The sequence below is a fragment of the Lepidochelys olivacea genome (genome assembly GCF_965140295.1).
Source record: "Lepidochelys olivacea isolate rLepOli2 genome assembly, chromosome: 2".
NCBI classification, from domain to species: Eukaryota; Metazoa; Chordata; order Testudines; family Cheloniidae; genus Lepidochelys; species Lepidochelys olivacea.
Window position 1 is genome coordinate 258911648 of NC_140412.1, and position 26087 is coordinate 258937734.

Sequence of the window (26087 nt, forward strand, 5' to 3'; positions counted from 1 at the left end):
GTAAATGTCCAGGCTCGGGTTGCAGCCTGAGCTCTGCTACAGTGCAGGGTCCTAGAGCTCAGGCTGTGAGGTGGGAGGGTCCCAGAGCTTGGGCTGCAGCCTGAGCCCAAACATGTACACCGCAAATGAACAGCCCCTTAGCCCGAGCCCTATGAGCCCAAGTCAGCTGGCACAGTCCAGCCGTCAGTGTCTAATTGCAGTGTAGACGTACCCTTTAAGGCCTGTATACTTCGCTTTGTTAAGGGGGGAAATTCACCCCTTTGAAGAGGACCAGCACAAATCTGTGAATCAGTTAAGCAAGGCCCTGGGGAACTCCATGGCAAGTGGGACCTTAATTCTGCAGCAAGGCCCCTGGAAGAAAGGATGGCCCAATGGTTAGGGTTCTAACCTGGGATTGGAGATGGCTGGGTTCAAGTCAGACTCTTTGACCTTGGGCAAGACCCGTAACGCCTGATTTTCAAAGGTATTTAGGTATCTAAAGCTGCAGGTAGGTGCTTAGCATGGCTTTCAAAGGTGCCTTACTCATTTTACCCATTTAGACGCTTTTGAAAATCCCACTAGGCACGTCTCTGCACGTCCAGACATTAATAAAATCTGACTCTTAGTCTGTCTGGCTCTGACTTTGAAAGGTATTCAGGCATTGCTCCCTCTGTGTTGACTTTCAGTGAGGCTCAGGCTCCTAAGTCATTTTTGAAAATGGGACTTAGGCTCTGTCTACACTAGGGAGTTTACAGCAGCACAACTGTACCAATGCAGCTGCGCTACTGTAAGATCGCTCGTGTAGCCACTCTGTGCCAACAGAAGAGAGCTCTCCTGTCGGCATAATAAAACCGCCTCCATGAGCGGCCGTAGTTATGTCGGTGGGAGAAGCTCTCCCACCGACATAGCGCTGTGCACACCGGCGCTTCTGTCAGTGCGACTTATGTCGCTCAGAGGGGTGTTTTTTCACACTCCTGTGCGACTTAAGTTATATTGGCAAAAGTGGTATTGTAGAGATGGCCTTAGCCATCTAAGTCATTTAGGCCTTGCAGTGCTGAGCAGAGCAACACTGCTGGACCTCAGTGCGCCAGCTGTAAAATGGGTATAATAGCACTGCCTTACCTCATGTGGGAGATGAGGATAAATGCATTAAAGATCATGATGTACTCCGATAATGGGGACCATATAGAGATGCTGCAGCATTCTGGTGGGAAGCCTGCATCTGTTTTAAAAGTGGAGGGTTGACTGAATTTACTGTGAGGTTGTATAATGCAATCACTACAATTGCTCTGGTTTTATTTTTTACGGTTAAATTGAATTTATTTTGTTTTGTCCCAGTTCTAGATTTCAGTGTACCACAGATTGGAGTTAACAATCCGTTAAAGTGCCTGAAACAAGTCACACCTTTCAGATCTGTTGTTTGTCTCTCTGCAATACAAGCAGACGTCACTGGGTCTCTTAACCTTGACAACATGCTTCGCATCTATCTGCACAACAGGGCTAGAAACATGGTTTCAAAATGAGAGCTGAAAGTGTGGAGCAAATTCTGCAGCAAGGGGCAAATCCTACAGCAGAATCTGCTGAATCGCAGAATATACACTGGGCCCTGTTCTTACGTCCCTCTTGAACTTAGGCCTTCACTGGGACTTAAGTACCTGCACGTGTGCTGGCCCTCTGCAATTTCTACGAATTTCACGTAAATAGAGGACTTCCATTTCCAAAGTGATATGTCTGTGGTATCTTTATAGCCCTAAATTTAGGGAATTTCACATCTAGGGGATAGTTTTGGGTGAAAGGTTTAGGGGCAGGGAGTGAGCCAGGACAATGGCTGGATGAAAGTCTTGCTCTTTCCTTTTTTCTAATCCTCTGTTCTCCATTGCAGGAGCGTGGGCTGCACCGTGGTGGAGATGTTAACAGAAAAGCCACCCTGGGCGGAATTTGAAGCCATGGCGGCCATTTTCAAAATTGCCACCCAGCCGACCAAGCCCCAGCTCCCAGACGGCGTCTCGGACTCCTGTCGCAACTTCCTCAAGCAGATCTTTGTGGAGGAGAAGCGGAGGCCCACAGCAGAGGACCTGCTGAGACATCCATTCATGAACTGCAGCCTCTAGTCCCTTGCGGCGGGTTAGGGGAAATGCAGGTGGAAAATAAAAGGATATGGGGGGGCGGGGTGTTTAAAAAACAGACCCACAGAGCTTTGCACTCTGAAATGCAGACCTCAGTCTGGGTTGGGATCCTTCACTCCTCATTGTTAGCTAGGGGGCCAGTGTGGGCTTTCCTTTCTAAGCTGCACTTATGACCATCTGACTGTGGAGATAGGTGGCTGTCACCACGCTTGGGGCTGGAGGGAGTTCGAAATTGGGGGTCACCCTTGGAACACATCGGCATCGATGATCGTGGCAAACTCACCCACCCTGTTATTGATTGGATGCCTGGTAGTGGAAGAGCTTGGGGTAGTAACTCACTTGCCTCAGAGGAATGATGTGAGCGAACTCTGGCGCCCGCTGCTGGCCCTGAAAGCAGCACTGTCAACATCCCACAAGGAAGCCGTCTCCTCAGCACAAGAGAAAGATGCTGTGTAGCCGTGGAAGCCATTTACAGCTTGACAGACACCAAGAGGGATTCAGGCGTGAAGCAAAGGGAAACAAACCCAGGACCAAAGAACAATCGGCATAGGTGTCTCGTTCATGTCAAAGGGGGAAAGCAATCCTGTTGTGGGGGTGGAGATGGGAGGCAAAGTCCATAGCAACATCTCCAGCTCTTCAGAGGGGTGGATTGTTTTGTGCCTTAGATGGTTACAGTCAAGGAGTGAAAGCCTGATTCAGCACAAGGTATCCAGTCAAGGACGTGACTACAATGCAGCCATGCTGGGTTGGCGTTCTTGTACCTGTAAAATAGTGTAAGTGCAAGGCATTCTTCTTCTCTGGATACAGTAAGGTCCCTGCAGAGCATCAAGGGTAGAAAAGCCATGCGTGAGGTGGAATTCACCCCAGCGCACAAGACTAGCACGAGGGCTGTGCACCTCTCAAGGCCTCAAAAGGGGTCATTGTGGGACTTCATTGATACAGAGACTCTGTGCAGGTGCTGTATGCAGGGGCGAAGTTCATCCTGAGCTCGTCCAGGGCTAGACTACAGACCGATATTATTATAACTACGTCGCACAGGGGTGTGAGAAATCCATACCCCTGAGAGATGTAGTTATACTGACCTAACCCCCTCATGTGGACGGTGGTAGGTCTAGGGGAGAGCTTCTCCCACCAGCATAGCCATGAGGTGGATTAACTACGCCAACGGGACAAGCTCTCCTGTCGGCACAGTAGCATCTGCACTAAAGTGCTGCAGGGGTGCAGCTGCTTTGGGTTTTATAGAAATGTAATGGGGATCCGTACAAAGGACTCTGAATGCTCCTAGAGCCCGATTCTTACCAGGAACAAAGTCCAGAGAAGTCAATGAAGTTACACCAGAGTGACACCGGTGGGAGTGCAGAATCCTGCCCATAGAATTGAACAGAGAATATCAGGGGGGAGGAATAGCTTAGTGGTTTGAGCATTGGCCTGCTAAACCGAGGGTTGTGAGTTTAATCCTTGAGGGGGCCATTTGGGATCTGGGGCAAAAATTGAGGCTTGCTCCTGCTTTGAGCAGGGGTTGGACTAGATGACCTCCTGAGGTCCCTTCCAACCCTGATATTCTATGATTCTGGAGGCTTCTGCAGGAGGAATTTAGGCCCTGATTCTGCACCACAGAAATCAGGGAGAGTTGTGCTGTTTACTTTAATGGGCATGGGATCAAGCCCATAGTTCTCTGTTAAATTCTGTCAGATGGCTCAAAAAACCTTTTTTATTATTATTATTATTATTTATTTATTTGTATTCCCATAGACCTCAGGAGCTCCACTCATGAGTCAGGGTCCCGTTGTGCTAGGTGTTTTTATCACTCTGTTATAGTCAGTAGGACTTTCCATGAAGAAAGAGTTCTAAGGGTTATTAGGAAAATGTAAAAATGTTTTAAATTATTTTGAATCTGACAACTTCCCCATTCACTGGCCTGATTTTAAAAACAAACTGTCCTCAATCACTTTTTTAATTAATTAAGAACAAAATCTGACTCCCAGCCAATCCATCTGGATTTGATTCTCAGTCTCTGAGGGCCAGTGGGGTAATGTTGACCGTAGGCGCTGAACAATGAGCAACATGAGGCCGTGCATGGGTAGGGCTGAAATGTGACCTACTTTTCAAGATCTGTTGGCAAGGTTCATGGAACTCCTTCTAGAGGCTGTTTCTAAACAAATTCCTCCATGTTCCAAGTCCATTCCAGGGCCCAGTGCTTTGACTGGTACTTTGCAGCCTGCCCTAAGTGGCAGCACATGGCTGAGTTGCTCCGGAAGCAGTCACAAGTTGGTCCCACCTTAAGGTGACCGTATTTCTCAAAGGGAAAATGGGACATTGCATGGGGCTAGACCCGAGACCTCCCCCCCGACCCCTCCCCAAGTGAGGCTAGGGCTGGCGTTGGTGCTCACCCAAGCCCTGCCTCCCCCCCCAGCTGATCAAGTTGACGAGCAAATGGGACAAATGCCCCTTTTTGTCAAAAAAAAAAAAAAAAAAAAAAAAAGGCAGGATGGCTGGGACAGGGCTTAAACAGGGGTCTGTCCCGGCCAAAACAGGACATATGGTCACCCTATCCCTCTTTGGCCCATAAGGGAAGTGAGCCGTGCCAGCCCTTTTCCTGGCACAGTTGCCTTCCCCCTCCACGTTGGCTCAGTAGTGTTTCAGGGAGTGGAGTCAAGTCTCTGCCCACCTGTGTGGGAGGGGGAGGAGCAGCCCCTCAGCAGCTCCTCTGCAGGGATGTAAGGAGGCATCTGGCACACACATATTTACCTGCATGGGTGCATGGATCAGCTCGCCTGAGCCCTATGAGAACAAACCTGGGCGTACATCCAAGAAGGGGATGACAGACCCCTCGTTCCACTGCAGGCTGCTGAGAGGCTTATTATAAATAGTGAGGGGGAAGGGAGAGCTTTTGAAACATTAAGAAGAACTACCCTGACAGTAGCCAAATTGTGCAGGTTCGCCCTGCTTCTGCTGAGATAGATCCCTAGGCTTGGAGGGCAGTTTTCTCTCCCGCTCTCCTTAAATGATTTTGCATGGTGCCACTGTGATGCCATAGGGAAACCTGGTCTTGCCTCTTTGTTTGATTTTTGCAGTCACGAGGCTGTGTCATCCTGGGGCTGGCAGGGTTTCAGGTGCAGGAATGCCAGTGGGCTCGATCCTACAGGCCTTGTGCAAACAGAAACTGCCAGTAACTTCCCTAGGAGCGATGTATGCAAGGGCCTGATCCTGGATCTCTTATGCAGTGCTGCCCTTAGGTTTAGTTCTGCAAGTGGAGAAGCTATCTAACTCTAAATGCAGCTATGTCATGTAAGGCAACAGCCCCAAGGGGCGAACTCCGCCCCCTGGACTGAGGGAGAGCCCAGAAGCGTTCTCACCACCTCACTCCATGAAGGGTTTATGTGGTGCGTGGCCCTGCACAGGAGTGAATTTCACCAGAGTGCCCTTCCTGAAGCATGCACAGCCCTGGTCATTGGGACCTTCCTCTACCTTCCCTTCCGAGGGTGTGGGTGAAATCACTCCTCAGGTGCCTTTGCCTGCAGTGTTTTGCTGTATAAAATAGAATGAGGGAAAGAATGTAATACGATTCCATGAATATTTTTTTTACCTGTAGGGTATTGGAAAGTACATTCATCTAATGTATAGTAGAAGCACTTTGCTTACATCAAATCTTGCTGCTGCTTTTTTTTGTAATATTATCAATCCTGTATCCTGTAGATGTAATTTTTTCCCTTATTTAGGGAAGAGGCTCAAGTGTGATATTGTGTATCATCAGACTTCATATTGTAGCCTATAAATCTCTGTATAATTCCTTCACACCAGGCCAAATATCATTAGCCAGCAAATTGTACATAAGAGAACAGAGTTTGGGATCTAGAAAGCTGACTCCTGGAGGGTAAGATTGAGGCCCTAATTGGAACCAGAGGCCTTGTATGATTCAGCCTGCAGGGACAGCTATATTTTTTTTATTCTTGAAAAAAATAACTTTATGAGAGACTGTTTAAGCCAATGATTACTGGCTTTTGCTAGAAATAATGTATTTGTTAAGGTCTGAGACTTGAAATGTATATGCATCATTCTGTCCAGTGCTTGGCCGTTCCTGCAGTATGGTGTGTCCTACCTTGCCCTATATGTACTAGTCCAGTTAGGGTTATTGGATGGGCAGGTCATGATCAAACCAGAGCTGGGAGACTAGGCTTTACTGGAAAGCATCATGCAGGGTGGAGTTTGGGAACAGGGGATTGTACTGTCCATACAAGGACCAGAACTGAGACACTGTAACTACACCTGTGTTTAAATGCGTTGGGAGCAAATCCTGTTCTCCATTATGCTGCTGTGAATCCAGTCAGATGCTTTGTAACTGAGAACTGCATGTGGTCCATTTACTCTAGCCTCTTTGTTCCATATCTGCCTGCTCCAGTGGATGTATTTTCCAAACCAGCCCCTCTTCAAGGGCTACAAACTGATTTTAGAAACAGCCCTGAGCAAAGGCTGGTCCCTAAACTGCATGCCCCCAGCAGTAGCTCCAGGAGGCAAGGTGACTCAGAGACATGATGCTGAGTCACAGTTCCTCCCCTGCTTGCTCCCAGTTGGCAGTGATTTCTGTGGGCCACACCTACAATAAAGGACTGCACACAACCCTCTACCCATGCTGGTGTGGCTTCTCTAGCCAGAGTAAGGGAAGAAGGGGAGGCAAGACTCAGCCCTTTCCCTGCCCACCTGCTCCAGGAAGGGAGAAAGCAGGTGAATCAGGCCCCTCAATCTTACTGCTGGCAACTCCGATGAAACAGCGATGTTTTATTCACTGGAAACGACACAGCGTGGGTTTTTATAATCCCAGTCAATGCAACAGCGTTCTTCTTCCTTATGCAGTGGGCTAGGCCCTGATTCTGTAAATATAATGACCCCTCCACATGGGCCATCGTTCACTGGTAAATGCGTGAGTTGCTGCTGCCTGAGTTGAAGTACTAACTCTATTAGCAGTCAGCTGTAGTAGACGTTCATCTTCTTTTGTGCACCAGCTGCTAGGGCAGTGGTTCTCAAACTTTTGTACTGGTGACCCCTTTCACATAGCAAGCCTCTGAGTGCGACCCCCTCTAATAAATTAAAAACACTTCTATATATATTTAACACCATTATAAATGCAGGAGGCAAAGCGGGGTTTGGGGTGGAGGCTGACAGCTTGTGACCACCCCCATGTAATAACCTCGCAACCCCCAAGGGGTCCCAACCCCCCAGTATGAGAACCCCTGCACTAGAGGGAGACAAAGACCCACACTCTCCAAGTGTGGGGTACTCACTCCTGCTACACAGTTCCCAAATCAGCAAAACAGAAACTAATCATGTGCTTTATGTTAAGTACATGCTTACATGCTTTGTTGAATTGGCTCCATGAGTAACTTTACACATGTAAGTAATCCTATTAAATAAGACCACTCGTGCCTAAAGTTACTCACATATTTAAGTGTTTGCAGGATTGGGGCCAGTGTTAGAAAGCAAATGCTTCAGGAGGCCAAGTGGTGTAATGAAACACATTTGCAACTTCCTGCCTTTTCACTAGTCTGATCAAAGCTGCTATCACTGGTATAGCACTCTTGGCCGGAAACATCGATACTCACTATAGTATCAGTGCATCAAGTGTCTTAAAATCATTTCTACTTCGGAAGAATTAGCCCATATGAAACAGAAGATAATACTGCAGGTTTGGAAAGCAGGACACCTTATCGAATGTACTTTGTAAAATGCTGTAAATGCTTTTTCCCCCCACGCATGAAATTAAATATTTTTTAACTTTGTGGTATTGTGAAACCAATTTTCCTGTTTTCTTGGTTGGGGGGGGTGGGAATAAGAGAAGTATGTTCATTATGAGGTGAAATGTTTCATCTTAAAGTGCAGCATTATAGTATGCACGCACGCACACACACACACGTGCGCTATTAATAGAGATGCATGCTCTGTCATATATAGTATTTTATCTATTCTGTTCCAGCCACTTTGTGCTACTCAGAAATCTGGCCCTAACTGGTTGGATGAGAATTGCCCTAGTGCAGAGGAGCTTAACTGCTAGAAACCAGTGTAACCAGGTCCTACGGCAATTGACACCCTTCCCTCCCATACGCGCGTACACAAACACCGAGGTTGGCCTAGGGATGGTGTCAGGAGCAAGACACAGCACACTTGCGCTCAGCCAATGCTCAACAAGTATACAGAGCTGTAGCGAGCCAGCGTAAGTTAAAGCAGCCCCTAGCTGACTGACCCGTCTCTCCATTTCGTGTGGAGATTCCTGCTCAGGAGACAATCTGAGGCTGAGTCCTCAACTGAATGGAAGGGCAGACTCTCAAGAGTGGCTGTGGCCCCAATCCTGAACCTGGATTATGTAGGCAAGTAACACACTCATGTGAGTGGCCACGTTGACTTCAATTGGACTGCTCACGTCAGTCTTTTAGGACTGAGGCCTAAATCACCCTTAGGTTGCTGCAGCCTTCAGAGTATAAGGGAAATGCTACCACAGCTAACAGAGATTATATTTCAGATGGGAGTGGGGGAGGGGGAAACTGTGTTTGGGGTTTTTTGACCAGAAAACGTTCAGTTCTGTTTCCAATGCCATGCGTGCAGTTAACTGGCCATTATGGTGTCTGTTTGCAAGCACAAATCTTTTGTGCCAGGAAGCATAAAGCAACCCAACCACTAATAGAATCATGATTATTCTGAAACTTGAAAAATACTCATATGATCGGGGAATGCAAGTGCATAAGATGAGTATTTATAAGGGGGCTCTCCCTGACATCCAGTTTGCTCTCACTGCTAGTGACTGAGCTCTAACATTCCCCTGCACAACTCTCCATTCCTTTTCTAGGTGGCATGAAAGATGCGTTCAAACTGGGCTTCAGAAGCAGCAGGCTTGTGGTGATAGTTTTTGCTACCTGAGTTCGCTCCTTGGCACTAAGAAGGTGAGCAGAGCCATGCCTTCTGTGTCTAACTCTAATCTATTGCCCACAGCCCCAACCATGTGGCAGCTGCTATGGGAGAGCTGCTAGCAGCCCAGAGCACAGTTGAGTTGATTATACAGCCAGCTCCATGTGTAAAATGCTTTTGTTCTTCAGCATGGAGTTGCCTTGTGACTGTTACTGGACTGGAAGATGGTGTGATGTGTTGTTTGACTGCTAGTCCCTATTGTTGTTCACAGTGGCATGCACATGTGCCCAAGACTGGAACCTCTTCAATAGCCATGAGTGCTCATATGAACAGTCTAGTTGAAGTCAACACCTGCATCCTCCATCTCCTCATGCTCTGAACCAAGGGCATAAGCTGTGGTGCACACCAACTGCCTGGCCTGTTCCTTTCTACCGCTCATGGTCTGGGACAGAACCCTTCAGTGTACGTAGCCTCTCTACCATTCTGCTCAGACTTCAGTTCTGAATAATTTGTAATAGTTTTATCTTAGTTTGAGAATTGGGGGTCATTCCCCCACATTGCTCCTGAACTGTTTGGGGGCACCTCCCCAGATTCCAGTCTTCCCAAGATTCCAGGTTTCACTGGTCCTGAACACCTGCCATGTTCTGGATGCTCTGACATTATCAGGGAGCTATTCACCGGTTCCTGTTTCAGTCCTGCTGCCACAAGACAGACTGTACCCTCAGACAACTCCTGTGCCTTGGACAAACAGGAGGTGGCACTGATGGTTTCCCTGTTGTTCCAGACATGAAACATCAGCCAGTACAGGGCTTCCAGATCCTCCTGGAGGCCTCTATGTCCCCGTGAACTGTGCTATTGGGGGATCAATTATACACACACACAGCCCAGGGCCTGTGTCTGTACCCTTATGATCTCACCCACTGCCCATACTGAGACTCCTGAGAGTCATATTTTTGGGCCCCAGACTAGAAGGACTTTGGGCACTGTTTTCAGCAGAGATAATCTTCTAGACAGGAATCTCAGTTGTCCCCCATGCCACCACCCCAGGCGTACTTTATTGAGCAGGAACAACTGGTCTCACCAGATCATAGAATATCAGGGTTGGAAGGAGTTCGCCAATAAACTACACAGGAATGTAGGACCTTAGACCTGGACAAAGGGAAATGGGTTGCCAGATCGTCCGTTCAGGCATCACTTGATGCAGCAGGTTTCCAGTCCCGTGGTGACCTCGGTACTTATGAGTGGGGCCTCTTGGTTGCAGTCATCAAGATTTCCCAAGGAGGTCCAGGCAACAGCAGAAATCTCCCCTTCAAGGATAATGTAGCCCAGAGTAATGGGTCTGGGGAAAAGGGGAGCCAAGCTTGTTGCCGGACTGATAACAGATGGGGAAGACAGCAGTGGGCTCACCTCGCCAATAGAAGGGGGCAGAGGAGTGTTGAGCCTTGTGAGTGGGCAAACCGTGTGGGATGGACAGTTGACTAAGCCAATCGGAGGCAAGATGAGAAGAGGCTAACCCTGCCTGAGGAAGTGCAGGCGATCCCCTGACTATCTTCCCCCATCGGAGGGAGTGCAAGCAATCCTCGTAGACTCATAGACTCTGAGGCCAGAAGGGACCATCATGATCATCTAGTCTGATCTCCTGCACACTGCAGGCCACAGCTCCTCGCCCACTCACTCCTGTAATAGACCCCTAGCCTCTGGCTGAGTTACTGAAGTCCTCAAATCATGATTTAAAGACTTCAGATTACAGAGAATCCACCATTTACACTAGCTAAAACCTGCAAGTAAGCCTGGCCCCATGCTGCAGAAGAAGGCAGGAAGACCCCAGTGTCTCTGCCAATCTGACCTGGGGAAAAATTGCTTCCTGATCCCACATATGGCCACCAGTTGGACCAGGAGCATGTCAGCAAGACCCAAGAGCCGGACACCTACAAAAAAAATCCTGTGTAGTAACTCAGAGCCTTCCCCATCTAGTGTCCCATCACCGGCCGTTAGGGATATTTGCTACTAGCAGTCTCTGATCAGCTACATGCCATTGTAGCCAGTTTCATCATACCATCCCCTTCATAAATTTATCGAGCTCAGTCTTGAAGCCAATTAGGTTTTTTGCTCCTACTTCTCCCCTTGGAAGGCTGTTCCAGAATTTCACTGTAACAATGATTGCCCAGGTTGTAATCTGGGCTGCTGAACAGCTGTGTCCCCTCATACTCCAGTCTGCAATGCCTTTTATCAGGGGTGCCATTTCAGATTTTGGTAGGGTGGGGTTATTTTAGCTGTGATTCCAGGGGTTACTTAGGTACCTGAAAACTCTAGTTTTTCTGGCCAATAACTTAAAGCAATTAGCTGACAGGACAGAAGCCCTATATCTAATTCTTATATACAAGAAATTTAAATAAATATTAGACCGTCTCAGCTCTAATGCTAACACGCTCTGACATCTTGTGGCAAGTCACTCAAGGAATACTGGTTAGGTTTAAAATGTTAATTTATATTCTTACGTTGTTACTAACTCTGCGGAGAGAGAGAGAGACCCTGTTAGGACACTTGGGTTCTATCTCCGCTCTGGAAGGGGAGGGGAGGGGAGTCTAGTGGGTTACAGTGGGGGAAGAAGATACATCTGGATTTTATATATAAGAACATCAGAATGGCCATACGGGGTAAGACCAATGGTCCATCTAGCCCAGTATCCTGTCTTCCAACAGTGGCCAGTACCAAGTGCTCCAGAGGGAATGAACAGAATAGGCAATCAAGTGATGCGTCCCCTATTGCCCACTCCCAGCTTCTGGCAAACAGAGATTAGGGACACGCAGAACATAGTGTTGCATCCCTGCCCATCCTGGCTAATAGCCATCGATGGACCTATCCTCCATGAACTTATCTAGCTCTTTTTTTAACCTTGTTATAGTTTTGGCCTTCACAACATCCCCTGGCAAAGAGTACCACAGGTTGACTGTGAAAAAATACTTTCTTTTGTTTGTTTTAAATCTGCTGCCTATTAATTTAATTGCGTGACCCCTAGTTTTTGTGTTATGTGAAGGAGTAACTAACATTTCCTTATTCAATTTTTCCTGCCATTCATGATTTTATAGACCACTATCATATCCCTCCTTAGTCATCTCTTTTCCAAGATGAAAAGTCAGTCTTTTTAATCTCTCCTCATACAGAAGCTGTTCCATACCCTTAATCATTTTTGTTGCCCTTCTCTGTACCGTTTCCAAATCCAGTATATCTTTTTTGAGATCAATATGTGGGCATACCATGGATTTATATAGAGGCAGTATGATATTTTCTGTCTTATTATCCATCCCTTTCCTAATGATTCCCAACATTCTATTATCTTTTTTGACTGATGCTGCCCATTGAGTGGATGTTTTCAGAGGACTATCCACAGAGACTCCACGATCGCTTTTGTGAGTGGTAACAGCTAATTTAGACCCCATCATTTGAGAGAGAGAGAGAGAGAGTTAGGATTATGTTTATTATCCCTTTCTTAATGATTCCCAATACTCTGTTAGCTTTTTTGATTGTCACTGCACATTGAGAAGCTGTTTTCAGAGAACTATCCATAATAACTCCAAGATCTCTTTTGTGACGGTTAACAACTAATTTAGACCCCATCATTTTGTATGTATAGTTGGGATTATATTTTGCCATGTCCATTACGTTGCATTTATCAACATTTTCATCAGCCATTTTGTTGTCCAGTCAACCAGTTTTGTGAGATCCCGTTGTAACTCTTTGCAGTCAGGTTTGGACTTACCTGTCTTATATCATCTGCAATTTTGCCACCCCACCATTTACTCCTTTTTCCAGATCATTTATGAATAAACTGAACAGCACTTGTCCCAGTACAGACCCCTGGGAGACACCACTATTTACCTCTCTCCATTCTGAAAACTGACCATTTAGTCCTACCCTTTGTTTCCTATCTTTTAACTAGAGTGCCTGGCAGTGCTTTCAGTATCATCTAATGACCCTTAATTTAATTTAATGACAAGCCTTTTGTTATCTTAATCACCTTGCCTCAGTTTATAAACAAACTCCTTGCCCTCAGGGCGGAAGCTTGGAGCAGCACAGAATTCATAGGTTTCAGAGTAACAGCCGTGTTAGTCTGTATTCGCAAAAAGAAAAGGAGTACTTGTGGCACCTTAGATACTAACCAATTTATTTGAGCATGAGCTTTCGTGAGCTACAGCTCACTTCATCGGATGCATACTGTGGAAACTGCAGAAGACATTATATACACAGAGGTGAGAAAACCTGGATTTGTGCTGGAAATGGCCCAACTTGATTATCACTTTAGATAAGCTATTACCAGCTGCAGAGTGGGGTGGGAGGAGGTATTGTTTCATGGTCTCTGTGTATATGTCTTCTGCAGTTTCTACAGTATGCATCTGATGAAGTGAGCTGTAGCTCACGAAAGCTTATGCTCAAATAAATTGGTTAGTCTCTAAGGTGCCACAAGTACTCCTTTTCTTTTTACAGAATTCATAACATATCATACTCAAGCTGTGTTGGAGTTAAGAGCTCCATCTGGGGCTAGGGCATGAGCTGTAAGCAGACCTCGGGTACAAAATTGGGGGGAGGGAGAAGTCCCCTGTTCCCCCTAAATGGCACCCCTGCCTTTTACACTGCTTTGCTATGAGAGCAACCACTCCTGGTCCTGCTCACATACTGGGCGACACCAGCAACTTTCCAGTCTCAAAAAGAAAAGGAGTACTTGTGGCACCTTAGAGACTAACCAATTTATTTGAGCATGAGCTTTCGTGAGCACGAAAGCTCATGCTCAAATAAATTGGTTAGTCTCTAAGGTGCCACAAGTACTCCTTTTCTTTTTGCGAATACAGACTAACATGGCTGTTACTCTGAAACCTGTTTCCAGTCTCAGGCATTCTCCCAGAAATGTGCCCCTTGTACTGAACAGTGCCTTCAGTCAAGGAATATCACAACTGAACCATCAGAGAATAACAGAGAAAATAATAATAAATAGTATTAATAAGAATAATAATACCTTCTTAGTGGGCACCACCGATGGGGCAGTAGCAATAATGGTTCATTTGTGACATTGCTTGGCTGGAGGCACCGTTCAATTCTTCTCCAGCAAAAAGGTCCAAGATCCTTATTACTATTCTTTGTGATCCAACAGAGTGTTTCCCTGAGATGCAGGTTGAGATTTCTTCTGAGCAACAGTGTTACAAGGAAATATCTAGGGAGGAGTGTGGACATATATACAATCCGGTTATTTTCTCAGTTTGTGAAAAATCCTTATAGGATTTAATAGAAAATGAAAATATTTATATTTTTATAACTATCATATAGACTTTAAATAAGAATTGAGCCCCCCCCCCGACACTATTATAGGATGTTCGTTCAAACAAAACAAACTCACTCAAAAAAACCACAACCAAACTAAACTAAAAAGTGTAGAGGCAGGCTCTTATTCTCTGTTAGAGTCATTTCTACAGAACCCTTTCAAATTTCCATAGGGCTCTACTTGTCTCATCCCTGTTAAATTCTATCAGACATTTCCATAACGGGACAATAGATGCTTTTCCTTGACAGCCTGCTCTAGCAAACCTGGGCGCTGTGACATTCGTGTGGAAGGATGGGTTTGACAGTAGTGGGGTTGTGTCTGACTCTAGGTCAAGCTGGGAGGAAGAAGGAATAGGCCCAAAATTGACCTAGGAGGGGACCCTATCTAAGTGGGCTTAGGTTATGCCTCCACACTAGGCAGTAGCTACACTGTCTCATGCACAAGGCCGGCAGGACAGTGTCAGCAGTAGGTCAGGGTCCATTGCGAGGGTAACTGAACCGGTTGGACACAGCACTCAACTGGGAGGATGGAAGACTACAGGCCCCAGCAGGCAAAGCGCCAAAAGTCTGTCCACTCGCGGTGGCGCGTTGCATCCTGGGGCCTGTAGTCTCCCAGGAGCCCAGCCCTTCAAAGTAGGGAATTGTCACCGGGAGCCATGTTATGCAAATCAGGGGGCGGCCCCTCACTCGCTCGCCCTTGGCCCCGCCCGCAGGGCCGGGGCGGGGCGGGCCGGCTCTGTCCCAGAGTCCCGCGCGGCTGCAGGCTCCGGGAGGCCGCCGGCCGGGGCGCGCGATGCAGCGGGTGACGGTGGTGCTGGGGCACCTGGCGGCTAGGCCTGCCGGGGGGCCGGCGCTGCGGGCGGCTCAGTGCGGGGGGGTAGCGACGGCGCCCGGCCACGACGGGGAGCAGGACGACGTGGTGGTGGTGCACGGGCGGCGGACCCCCATCGCCAAAGCCAAGCGGGGCGGCTTCAAGGTAACCCCGGTTGGGGGAATCCCAAGGGGGCCCCGGGGGTGCGGGCTGGGGGGCCAGCCCCTAGAGCCGCAGTGGTTGGCTGGGGCGGGGGAGCCCTGAGGGGAGGAGGGGTTTTGGGGTAGGGGGCTGGGGGGGGAGCCCTGAGGGGTTTTGGGGGGAGGCCTGAGGGGGTGGAATTTGGGATTGGGGGGTTGGGAAATTCAGGGGAGTAGGGGTTGGGGCCGGAGCCCCCACGGTAAAGGGTTTTCCCTCTCTGCTCTTACCATGTGTGCCCTCATCTCCCCTGCTTTAAAGGGGGCTCTGCACTTCTTTCTCTGCACCTCTGTGTCCCCTTCCCCTGTGTTCTCGGGCTCTCCCCTCTCTGCACCAGGGTGGCTAGATGAGGGCAAATCCCCAGTGTAGACCTGCTGCACGGGTATTAGAAGCGTGCAAGTGACTTTATTGGTGCGAGTCGCTTTCTGCACTAGTGCAGTGTCTGAGGGCACAGACGCTGCTGCTGCAGTGCAGCTGCGCCACTGAAGCGTGCCTGGTGAAGACACTCTATGCCGACGGGAGAGCTCTCCTGTCAGCATAATAAAACATCCTCTGCAAATGGCAGAAGCTATGTCAGCGGGAGAATGGGCAGTGGTAAGAGCCACCCAGGGAGCCCAGGCTGCTTTGGGGAACCCTGGACCCTCCACCTGCCCTGGGCAGGGGCTAGGGTGCCTGAGAGCGGCCCCCAGACCATGTCCCCGCCTCCAAGGGCACACCGCTGCCCATGGGCCCTGGTGACAAGCTGCACCTGCTGCCAACTGTGCTTTGTGCCTGTCAAAGTCAGATTCAGGACTCGCATAATTTGTCAGACCACTCTGTTTATTGGCAAAGCACTTTGCCAATGCACCCAGATATGTGAGCCCCTCTCTGAGGCTCAAGCTAACTTATTTATACAGATAAGCCAAAGCCAATTTAACATAAGAGATAAAAGGAAGCAGAAACTGACAAATATACATACATATCTTATTTGCATACTAATGTTTACCAATCTTCTAGCTCAGTAGGAGCTCTAAGTTAATTAGTTTGAGGACCCATTGTCTCACACTCCTTAATGTTTCTCTTCCTGACAACTATATTTCAACAAACCCTTCAAGTAGCATTTCTTTAATGAATTATAATTTCAATATAATTCATTCTACTTTCACATGCCGAAGGCAGCCATTACGTGCAGCAGTGCGCCTCCTGTTGCCTCTGGCCTTCCCAAATTGCAAGCCTCGGACAACGCCCCCCCTCCATTTCCCAAACTATGCCCATGCCACTGCTGCTCCATGCCTGCCTGAGGCTACTATGCTGATGTTAAAAAATGGGCGGGCATGACCCTCCACCTTTTGAAAGCGTTGGGGCCCTGGCTTCCCTGGTTCTGGGCTTGCAGGATGTGGGGGGCCCAAATGTTCTTTTTGCCCAGGCCCCCAATAAATCTTAATTCACCTCTGATTCATAACTCTGAGAGACACAAGTTATGCCAACATAAACTGTAGTGTAGACATAGTCTAAGGCATGGAACCAGTGGATCTAAACTGATAAATCCCCAATGTGTTGTGCGCAAACTTCTGCCCTGAAGCCCCGGCCTGGCTATCCCTGTCTGCAGGAGGTCTCTTGCCTACTGTAGATTTGTGACCTGAAAAGCTGCTCTGTTTCCTCTTAAACAGTGTATGGAAAGAAGATTGATGTAGTCATTAAATAAAACTAGTTGGCTAGGTTGCAAAGGCCTTGCACTCAACTTGCAGCTGTTTGCCTGAATAATGTGAAGAAGAGCTCTGTGTAAGCTGGGAAGCTTGTCTTTCTCACCAACAGACATTGGTGTAATAAAAGACATTGTCTCATCCACCTTGTCTCTCTAACATCCTAGGACTGACACAGCTACAACAACACTGCTTACATTAGTAATGTGATAACATTTGAACACTGCATCTGATCAATTCCAAAATTTTAGAGAATATTCTGGGCATCAGTGGTCAAAACCCTACTGATTTTGAGGAAAACTGGGGAACTGAAAAGGGGGGAAATTGAAGACACACGAAGCCTCTGCCTGCTCTTTTGCAGAGGGTCTCAAGACTGTGTTATCTATAGATAGGGCTTCTTATTTTAAGCTTTAACTGATAAACACCCTGTAGTGAGGCGGAATAGCCTCCCTCCAGACTTGAGAGCGAAGGACCACTACGCTCCCCCTGGTGGGCAAAGCCGAATCTGCCCCGCCACTCTTCCTGGAAGTACCAGAGCGGGACAGGAAGTATAAAGGGAGGACTCTGCATCTCAGTTGAGCAGAAGCCAAGGAAGGAGATGGATGCCTCCACTCTGCTGTGGCACCCTGGAACGGAACATGCACTCTGCAGCACCTGCCCTCAGAGAAGACTGACCCTGAAGAGGAGTTGCCGGGACTGCTGTCCACTGCGTACCCAGAGGAGCCCGAGGACCTGTGGACTACAGAGGTACCAAACTCTGGGGAGATAGGAAGTAGCCCAGGGATAGCCGACTACTGTCTGGCTATGTTGCTGGCTGACTCAATGTGTTGCTGCTGGATCCCCGCTGACCCAGTGGCGGACCACTCCGCCATTGTTAGGGCCCTGGGCTGGAACGCCATGGAGTCAGGCGGGCCCGCATTCCCCTGCCACCCTAACCTTGGGCCAGGAGGCCTATGTAAGTCTACTGTCTGCCAAGCTAGGATTGTAAGCTTGGCTGGCTCTCCCCCCAATGGAAGCCCCTAGACTGTTGGGACGCTCACCCCTGCCAGAGCCTGGACTGTGGGCTAGTCTACACTGGCAACATTAAAGTGCTGCTGCAGCAGTGCTTTAACGTAGCTTGTGTAGTCGTGGCAAAGCACTGGGAGAGAGCTCTCCCGGTGTTCTAAAAAAACCACCTCCACAAGGGGCGTAGCTCCCAGCACTGGCAGCATGGCTCCCAGTGCTGGTGCACTGTCTATACCGGCACTTTACAGCACAGAAACTTGCTGCACTCAGGGAATGAAATGAGCGCTTATCCAATAAACACTGGAAAAACAACAGAAATGGCTACTTGTTTCTAAGGGCTTGTCTATGTGGAGCAGTAATGTGCACTATGGGACGGGGGCGGTGATTTCTAAAGCTCGCTAATATGTTGCAAATGAATTAATCCTTGTAGACCCTCTTGGTGGGCACTAAAGGTTCCCTAGTGCACTTTAATGTACTACTGTTTGAAACGGTACCATATTAAAGCACCCCAGGGAACATTACAAAGACTAGTCATTACAGTATATGCTATTGTAAAGGTACATACAAAAAGCCCTGAAAACCCCTGCGTTTTGGACATTTACATAAAACACAAATGCTGCTCTCCCCTCCTACCCTCTGACAAATATAATTTATAAACCCTCAAAACCAGAAGTCCTATCTATAGAGTAAATAACTGGTTGATCGCACCCATTATGCCTTTTAGCCTAACAGTTACCCTATCTCATTTCTGTTCATCTTCCCAAAGGAGTTTAATAGATTGACATTCAGAATGTCAGTCTCCTAGACAAATAATAATGTGGGTTGGGGGGAAAGGAATGATGGTACATGTATTGCTCCTGGTATGGGGGAGTAGGATGGGGGGACTGTGATATGTAGGAAGGGGGACCCACAGAACCTCTGGCAGGGGGGAAGGTGGAAATGGGGGGGGGGACATACACCCAATGGCATAGGAGGAATGGGGAGGTGTATACACAGTGGCATGGGGAGAAGGGGAGGCCCTGGTATAGGAGGAATGGGGGCACACAGAATCTCTGGCAGGAGAGAGAATGGGTGGAGTTGGGAGTTCCTGAAAGAGAGAGGGATGGAAGAGTGGCACACAGGGAACTTGGGGGAAGGGGAGGGGTGCAAGAAGCCCCAGGTGTGGTGCAAGTAAGGCTATGAAGTGTGAGACCTCATAGCTAAATGAGGATTTTAACTGTATGTTGCGATTTGGAAATTGAGAGGAATTGAAGCAGTAGACAGAGGTTAATAGGAATTAATCTCTATACTGAACTGGATATTAAATAAAAAGAATTATAATGGAATGGCAGCTTCGTTATAAAAGACTACTATTGTAAGCATTCTAAAATATACATGGTGACTCAGATTGTCTTGAAATTTGCTGTGCCTCGCAATTTGGGGATAGGTTAGAGGTCCAAAATTGGGTCATATGAGCTAGATATTCCCAAGATAAAGCCCCTTAATTCATGAGTTTACAAAATCGTTTAGTTCTTATCATGTTTTTGTGCACATCCAAGGCTCAGACTAAGGTTCTGAGCCTCTCCAAACTGATATTGTTCTGGATTAATCTCAGATAGTGCATGGCATGTTTTTTCACACCCCTGACAGACAAAAATTTTACCGACAAAAGTGCTTTTGTAGACAAAGCCTCAGTTTGTGGAACTCCAGCTCAGCTTGAACCAAACTGATGCTTCAAAGGAACTGAAGCGTATGTGTGCAAAGATAGAGCTCCTGTTGCAAGCTGGCAGGTTTGCTGGCAGCCAGTTGTCACAGTAATTGAGTTGCTCAACATGAACATGCTGTTGCCGTTGGCACTGCCACTGAGCTACACCTATGTATTGAGTTGGAGCGCTATTCTTGGCCTCTTTCAGAGAATGTGTCGTGTGCATGTTCCTGGCTCTGCCTGCATTCTGCAGGAGCTACTTTTGGAAGCTTTATCCTGAGACCAAAATTTCTGGTTTAACAGTGATATTAAGTGTTCTAAAATCCACGTACAGATTCTGATTTTCAAGGAAATTAATGCTAATTAGAGGGAAGATGGAAGACTCTAGTAAGCAGTTAGGGTAATGTAATCCTGCCTCATTCTCCTCAACCTTATCTATCCACACTGAGGATGCCCCAACATGCTATAATACACATACTAGTGCAGTGGATTAGGAAGTACTGAATTGGGTGTGATGGGTTGGACCCCCGCCCATCCGGGATGCCACATGATGTACTGGAGTTTCTCTGAGCCCTCCTGCTCCACCAGCCTGGATTCCCTCTCCCTGTTTTGCTTAATTAGGCTCTCTGGCCTCTTGCAGCGCACACACACACAGGTAGAACCACACCCATCTGCAGACACAGACTGAAGTCAGCTCTGTGTGAGTGGACTTATCCAGCATTCATGTGCACACCCCTCAGCCCTGGTCTACACTAGGACGTTAGGTCGAATTTAGCAGCGTTAAATCGATGTAAACCTGCACCCGTCCACACAATGAAGTCCTTTATTTCTACTTAAAGGGCTCTTAAAATCGATTTCCTTACTCCACCCCTGACAAGTGGATTAGCGCTTAAATAGACGTTGCCGGGTCGAATTCGGGGTACTGTGGACACAATTCGATGGTATTGGCCTCCGGGAGCTATCCCAGAGTGCTCCATTCTGACCGCTCTGGACAGCACTCTCAACTCAGATGCACTGGCCAGGTAGACAGGAAAAGAACCGCGAACTTTTGAATCTCATTTCCTGTTTGGCCAGCGTGGCAAGCTGCAGGTGACCATGCAGAGCTCATCAGCACAGGTGACCATGATGGAGTCCCAGAATCGCAAAAGAGCTCCAGCATGGACCGAACGGGAGGTACGGGATCTGATCGCTGTTTGGGGAGAGGAATCCGTGCTATCAGAACTCTGTTCCAGTTTTCGAAATGCCAAAACCTTTGTGAAAATCTCCCAGGGCATGAAGGACAGAGGCCATAACAGGGACCCGAAGCAGTGCCGCGTGAAACTGAAGGAGCTGAGGCAAGCCTACCAGAAAACCAGAGAGGCGAACAGCCGTTCTGGGTCAGAGCCCCAAACATGTCGCTTCTATGATGAGCTGCATGCCATTTTAGGGGGTTCAGCCACAACTACCCCAGCCGTGTTGTTTGACTCCTTCAATGGAGATGGAGGCAATACGGAAGCAGGTTTTGGGGACGAAGAAGATGATAGCTCACAGCAAGCAAGCGGAGAAACCGGTTTTCCCGACAGCCAGGAACTGTTTCTCACCCTAGACCTGGAGCCAGTACCCCCCGAACCCACCCAAGGCTGCCTCCTGGACCCAGCAGGCGGAGAAGGGACCTCTGGTGAGTGTACCTTTTAAAATACTATACATGGTTTAAAAGCAAGCATGTGAAAGGATTACTTTGCCCTGGCATTTGCGGTTCTCCTAGATGTAGTCCTAAAGCCTTTGCAAAAGGTTTCTGGGGAGGGCAGCCTTATTGCGTCCTTCATGGTAGGACACTTTACCACTCCAGGCCAGTAACACGTACTCGGGAATCATTGTAGAACAAAGCATTGCAGTGTATGTTTGCTGGCATTCAAACAACATCCGTTCTTTATCTCTCTGTGTTATCCTCAGGAGAGTGAGATATAATTCATGGTCACCTGGTTGAAATAGAGTGCTTTTCTTCAGGGGACACTCAGAGGTGCCCATTCCTGCTGGGCTGTTTGCCTGTGGCTAAACAGAAATGTTCCCCGCTGTTAGCCACAGGGAGGGGGGAAGGTTGAGGGGGTAGTCACGCGGTGGGAGGAGGCAAAATGCGACCTTGTAATGAAAGCACATGTGCTATGTATGTAATGTTAAAGGCAAGGTTTACCCTGAAAGAGTGTAGCCACTGTTTTATAAAATGTGTCTTTTTAAATACCACTGTCCCTTTTTTTTTCTCCACCAGCTGCATGTGTTTCAATGATCACAGGATCTTCTCCTTCCCAGAGGCTAGTGAAGCTTAGAAAGAAAAAAAAACGCACTCGCGATGAAATGTTCTCCGAGCTCATGCTGTCCTCCCACACTGACAGAGCACAGACGAATGCGTGGAGGCAAATAATGTCAGAGTGCAGGAAAGCACAAAATGACCGGGAGGAGAGGTGGCGGGCTGAAGAGAGTAAGTGGCGGGCTGAAGACAGGGCTGAAGCTCAAATGTGGCGGCAGCGTGATGAGAGGAGGCAGAATTCAATGCTGAGGCTGCTGCAGGACCAAATCAGTATGCTCCAGTGTATGGTTGAGCTGCAGCAAAGGCAGCTGGAGCACAGACTGCCACTGCTGCCCCTCTGTAACCAACCGCCCTCCTCCCCAAGTTCCATAGCCTCCACACCCAGACGCCCAAGAACGCGATGGGGGGGCCTCCGGCCAACCAGCCACTCCACTACAGAGGATTGCCCAAAAAAAAGAAGGCTGTCATTCAATAAATTTTAAAGTTGTAAACTTTTAAAGTGCTGTGTGGCATTTTCCTTCCCTCCTCCACCACCCCTCCTGGGCTACCTTGGTAGTCATCCCCCTATTTGTGTGATGAATGAATAAAGAATGCATGAATGTGAAGCAACAATGACTTTATTGCCTCTGCAAGCGGTGATTGAAGGGAGGAGGGGCGGGTGGTTAGCTTACAGGGAAGTAGAGTGAACCAAGGGGCGGGGGGTTTCATCAAGGAGAAACAAACAGAACTTTCACACCGTAGCCTGGCCAGTCATGAAACTGGTTTTCAAAGCTTCTCTGATGCGTACCGCGCCCTCCTGTGCTCTTCTAACCGCCCTGGTGTCTGGCTGCGCGTAACCAGCAGCCAGGCAATTTGCCTCAACCTCCCACCCCGCCATAAACGTCTCCCCCTTACTCTCACAGATATTGTGGAGCACACAGCAAGCAGTAATAACAGTGGGAATATTGGTTTCGCTGAGGTCTAAGCGAGTCAGTAAACTGCGCCAGCGCGCCTTTAAACGTCCAAATGCACATTCTACCACCATTCTGCACTTGCTCAGCCTGTAGTTGAACAGCTCCTGCCTACTGTCCAGGCTGCCTGTGTACGGCTTCATGAGCCATGGCATTAAGGGGTAGGCTGGGTCCCCAAGGATACATATAGGCATTTCAACATCCCCAACAGTTATTTTCTGGTCTGGGAATAAAGTCCCTTCCTGCAGCTTTTGAAACAGACCAGAGTTCCTGAAGATGCGAGCATCATGCACCTTTCCCGGCCATCCCACGTTGATGTTGGTGAAACGTCCCTTGTGATCCACCAGAGCTTGCAGCACTATTGAAAAGTACCCCTTGCGGTTTATGTACTCGGCGGCTTGGTGCTCCGGTGCCAAGATAGGGATATGGGTTCCGTCTATAGCCCCACCACAGTTAGGGAATCCCATTGCAGCAAAGCCATCCACTATGACCTGCACATTTCCCAGGGTCACTACCCTTGATATCAGCAGATCTTTGATTGCGTGGGCTACTTGCATCACAGCAGCCTCCACAGTAGATTTGCCCACTCCAAATTGATTCCCAACTGACCGGTAGCTGTCTGGCGTTGCAAGCTTCCACAGGGCTATCGCCACTCGCTTCTCAACTGTGAGGGCTGCTCTCATCTTGGTATTCATGCGCCTCAGGGCAGGGGAAAGCAAGTCACAAAGTTCCATGGAAGTGCCCTTACGCATGCGAAAGTTTCGCAGCCACTGGGAATCGTCCCAGACCTGCAACACTATGCGGTCCCACCAGTCTGTGCTTGTTTCCCGAGCCCAGAATCGGCGTTCCACAGCATGAACCTGCCCCATTAGCACCATGATGCATGCATTGGGCAGGGCCCATGCTTTCAGAGAAATCTGTGTCCATGTCCTGATCACTCACGTGACCGCGCTGACGTCGCCTCCTCGCCCGGTATCGCTTTGCCAGGTTCTGGTGCTGCATATACTGCTGTATAATGCGTGTGGTGTTTAATGGGCTCCTAATTGCCAAAGTGAGCTGAGCGGCCTCCATGCTTGCCTTGGTATGGCGTCCGCACAGAAAAAAGGCGCGGAACGATTGTCTGCCGTTGCTCTGACAGAGGGAGGGGCGACTGATGACACGGCTTACAGGGTTGGCTTCAGGGAGCTAAAATCAACAAAGTGGGTGTCTTTACATCAAGGAGTATTTCAGGCAGGATTTCACGGAGGGTTCCAATAAGAAATGGTGCACCTAAGTTATCGTTCTTATTGGAACAAGGAGGTTAGCCTGGCCTCTGATTGATACATGGCTAGATTTACCTCGCTGCACCTTCTCTGTGAGTGACTGCAGTGTGACCTAGAGGAATGAGTCCCCTAGACAGGGGAGGAGGCAAATGAGTACAAAACAAATCTGGTCTATTTCTTGTTTTGACCCACTCCATCTATCTTTTACATCTTTGGCTGGCAGCAGACGGTGCAGAAGGACTGCATGCCATCCACATCTCATGGCTGCTCGGCAGAAGATGGTACAGTACGACTGCTAGCCATCCTCATCTCTTGCCTGCCTGGCAGAAGATGGTACAGTACGACTACTAGCAATCCTCATCTCTTGCCTGCCTGGCAAAAGATGGTACAGTACAACTGCTAGCAGTCCGTATCGCCTGCCCGCTCACCATAAGACGGTTCAATAGGACTGACTGCAGGACTAAAGAGAATGACCTGGTCAAGTCACTCCAAATTTAGTCCCTGCGCCCATGTCTGCCCAGGCGCTCCCAGCCGACGTGGCCAGGAGCACCTCGGACACGACGAGGACGACTACCAATCGTATTGCACTGTCTGCTGCCAGAAGGCAATGGGTTGCTGCTACTGTGCAGCAAAGCCGTACCGCGTCTGCCAGCACCCAGGAGACATAGGGTGACGGTTACCTGAGCGGGCTCCATGCTTGCCGTGGTATGGCGTCTGCACAGGTAACTCAGGAAAAAAGGTGCGAAATGATTGTCTGCCCTTGCTTTCACGGAGGGAGGGAGGGAACGGGGGCCTGACGATACGTACCCAGAACCACCCGCGACAATGTTTTAGCCCCATCAGGCATTGGAATCTCAACCCAGAATTCCAATGGGCAGCGGAGACTGCGGGAACTGTGGGATAGCTACCCACAGTGCAACGCTCCGGAAGTCGACTCTAGCCTCGGTACTGTGGAAGCGCTCCGCCGAGTTAATGCACTTAGAGCAGTTAATGCACTTAGAGCATTTTCTGTGGGGACACGCACACTCGAATATATAAAACCGATTTCTAAAAAACCGACTTCTATAAATTCGACCTTATTCCGTAGTGTAGACATACCCTCAGTGTGAAGAGAGATATGCACATCTTCTTGCCCCTTCAGTTAGAAAGTTTACAAACTGGGTTTAATAATAAACAAAACAAATTTATTAACTATAAAAGGCAGATTTTAAGTAGTTAAAGGAATAGCAAAAAGAACAAAGCAGGTCTACTAAGCAAATAAAACAAAACACGCAAACGAAGCTTGATTCACTAAAGAAATTAGCTACAAATAGTAATTTCTCACCATAAATATTGTCACAGGCAGATTACAGAGAGTTTTGAAAGTCGGCAATAATTCCAAAAGTTCCATCACCAGCATCCAGCAAGAAGTCCACAGCCTGGATTCAAAGTCACACAGGTTCTGGGATGGGTTCTCATGGCGGACACGCCTTCGTCCTCTGTTGTTCACTACTGAATCCATAGGATTGTCTCAAACTCCCCTATTTATAACCATTCATACCCAGCTCTGACTGGCTTAGTCATGTATGCCACCAGACTGCAGGCAGTCCCTGTGACAACAAAACCCCTGTGCACTGTTACTAACATGTACAGAACTCAGTACTGAAATGATGGGTACTTGATCCCTCAAAGTACATCTGCACTTCTTATATCAACTCTTCCAGTCTGCTCCAACTGATCCCTCTACAATTCAGTACAGCTACACTAAACACAGCTGGAGTGCATGCAAATAAATACTACAAGAATACAAGACACACAATGGCACATTTTCTTAGTTGTCCTGTACATCTACATATTATGGCACTACCCTTACTGAACCATTCCCAGTGGCTATTACCAGCTTAATGGGATAGGTCAAGA

General features: G+C 48.2%; 3 protein-coding genes across 5 annotated transcripts in view; all 3 read left to right on the forward strand.

Annotated features, from left to right (window-relative positions):
- Positions 1-7892, forward strand: part of LOC311517250 (mitogen-activated protein kinase kinase kinase 3-like) — a 122031-nt gene extending 114139 nt beyond the window's left edge. For all 3 annotated transcript variants that reach the window (XM_084621955.1, XM_084621956.1, XM_084621957.1), the window contains one exon: positions 1862-7892. In XM_084621955.1, coding sequence (XP_084478081.1) covers positions 1862-2090 — 229 coding nt within the window. In that variant the 3' untranslated portion in view covers positions 2091-7892. The remainder of the gene's footprint in view (positions 1-1861) is intronic.
- Positions 7893-15050: 7158 nt separating this feature from the next.
- ACAA1 (acetyl-CoA acyltransferase 1) overlaps positions 15051-26087 on the forward strand; it is a 41071-nt gene continuing 30034 nt past the window's right edge. Inside the window, exon 1 of the mRNA XM_084620178.1 lies at positions 15051-15288. Within this exon, the coding sequence (XP_084476304.1) occupies positions 15106-15288 (183 nt within the window). The 5' untranslated portion in view covers positions 15051-15105. The remainder of the gene's footprint in view (positions 15289-26087) is intronic.
- LOC311515660 (uncharacterized protein) lies at positions 20068-22458 on the forward strand (the record flags this gene model as incomplete). Its single annotated transcript, XM_084618891.1, has 2 exons — positions 20068-21349; positions 21938-22458. Exons 1-2 carry the CDS (start codon positions 20788-20790, stop codon positions 22456-22458), a joined length of 1083 nt encoding a protein of 360 aa, XP_084475017.1. The 5' UTR covers positions 20068-20787.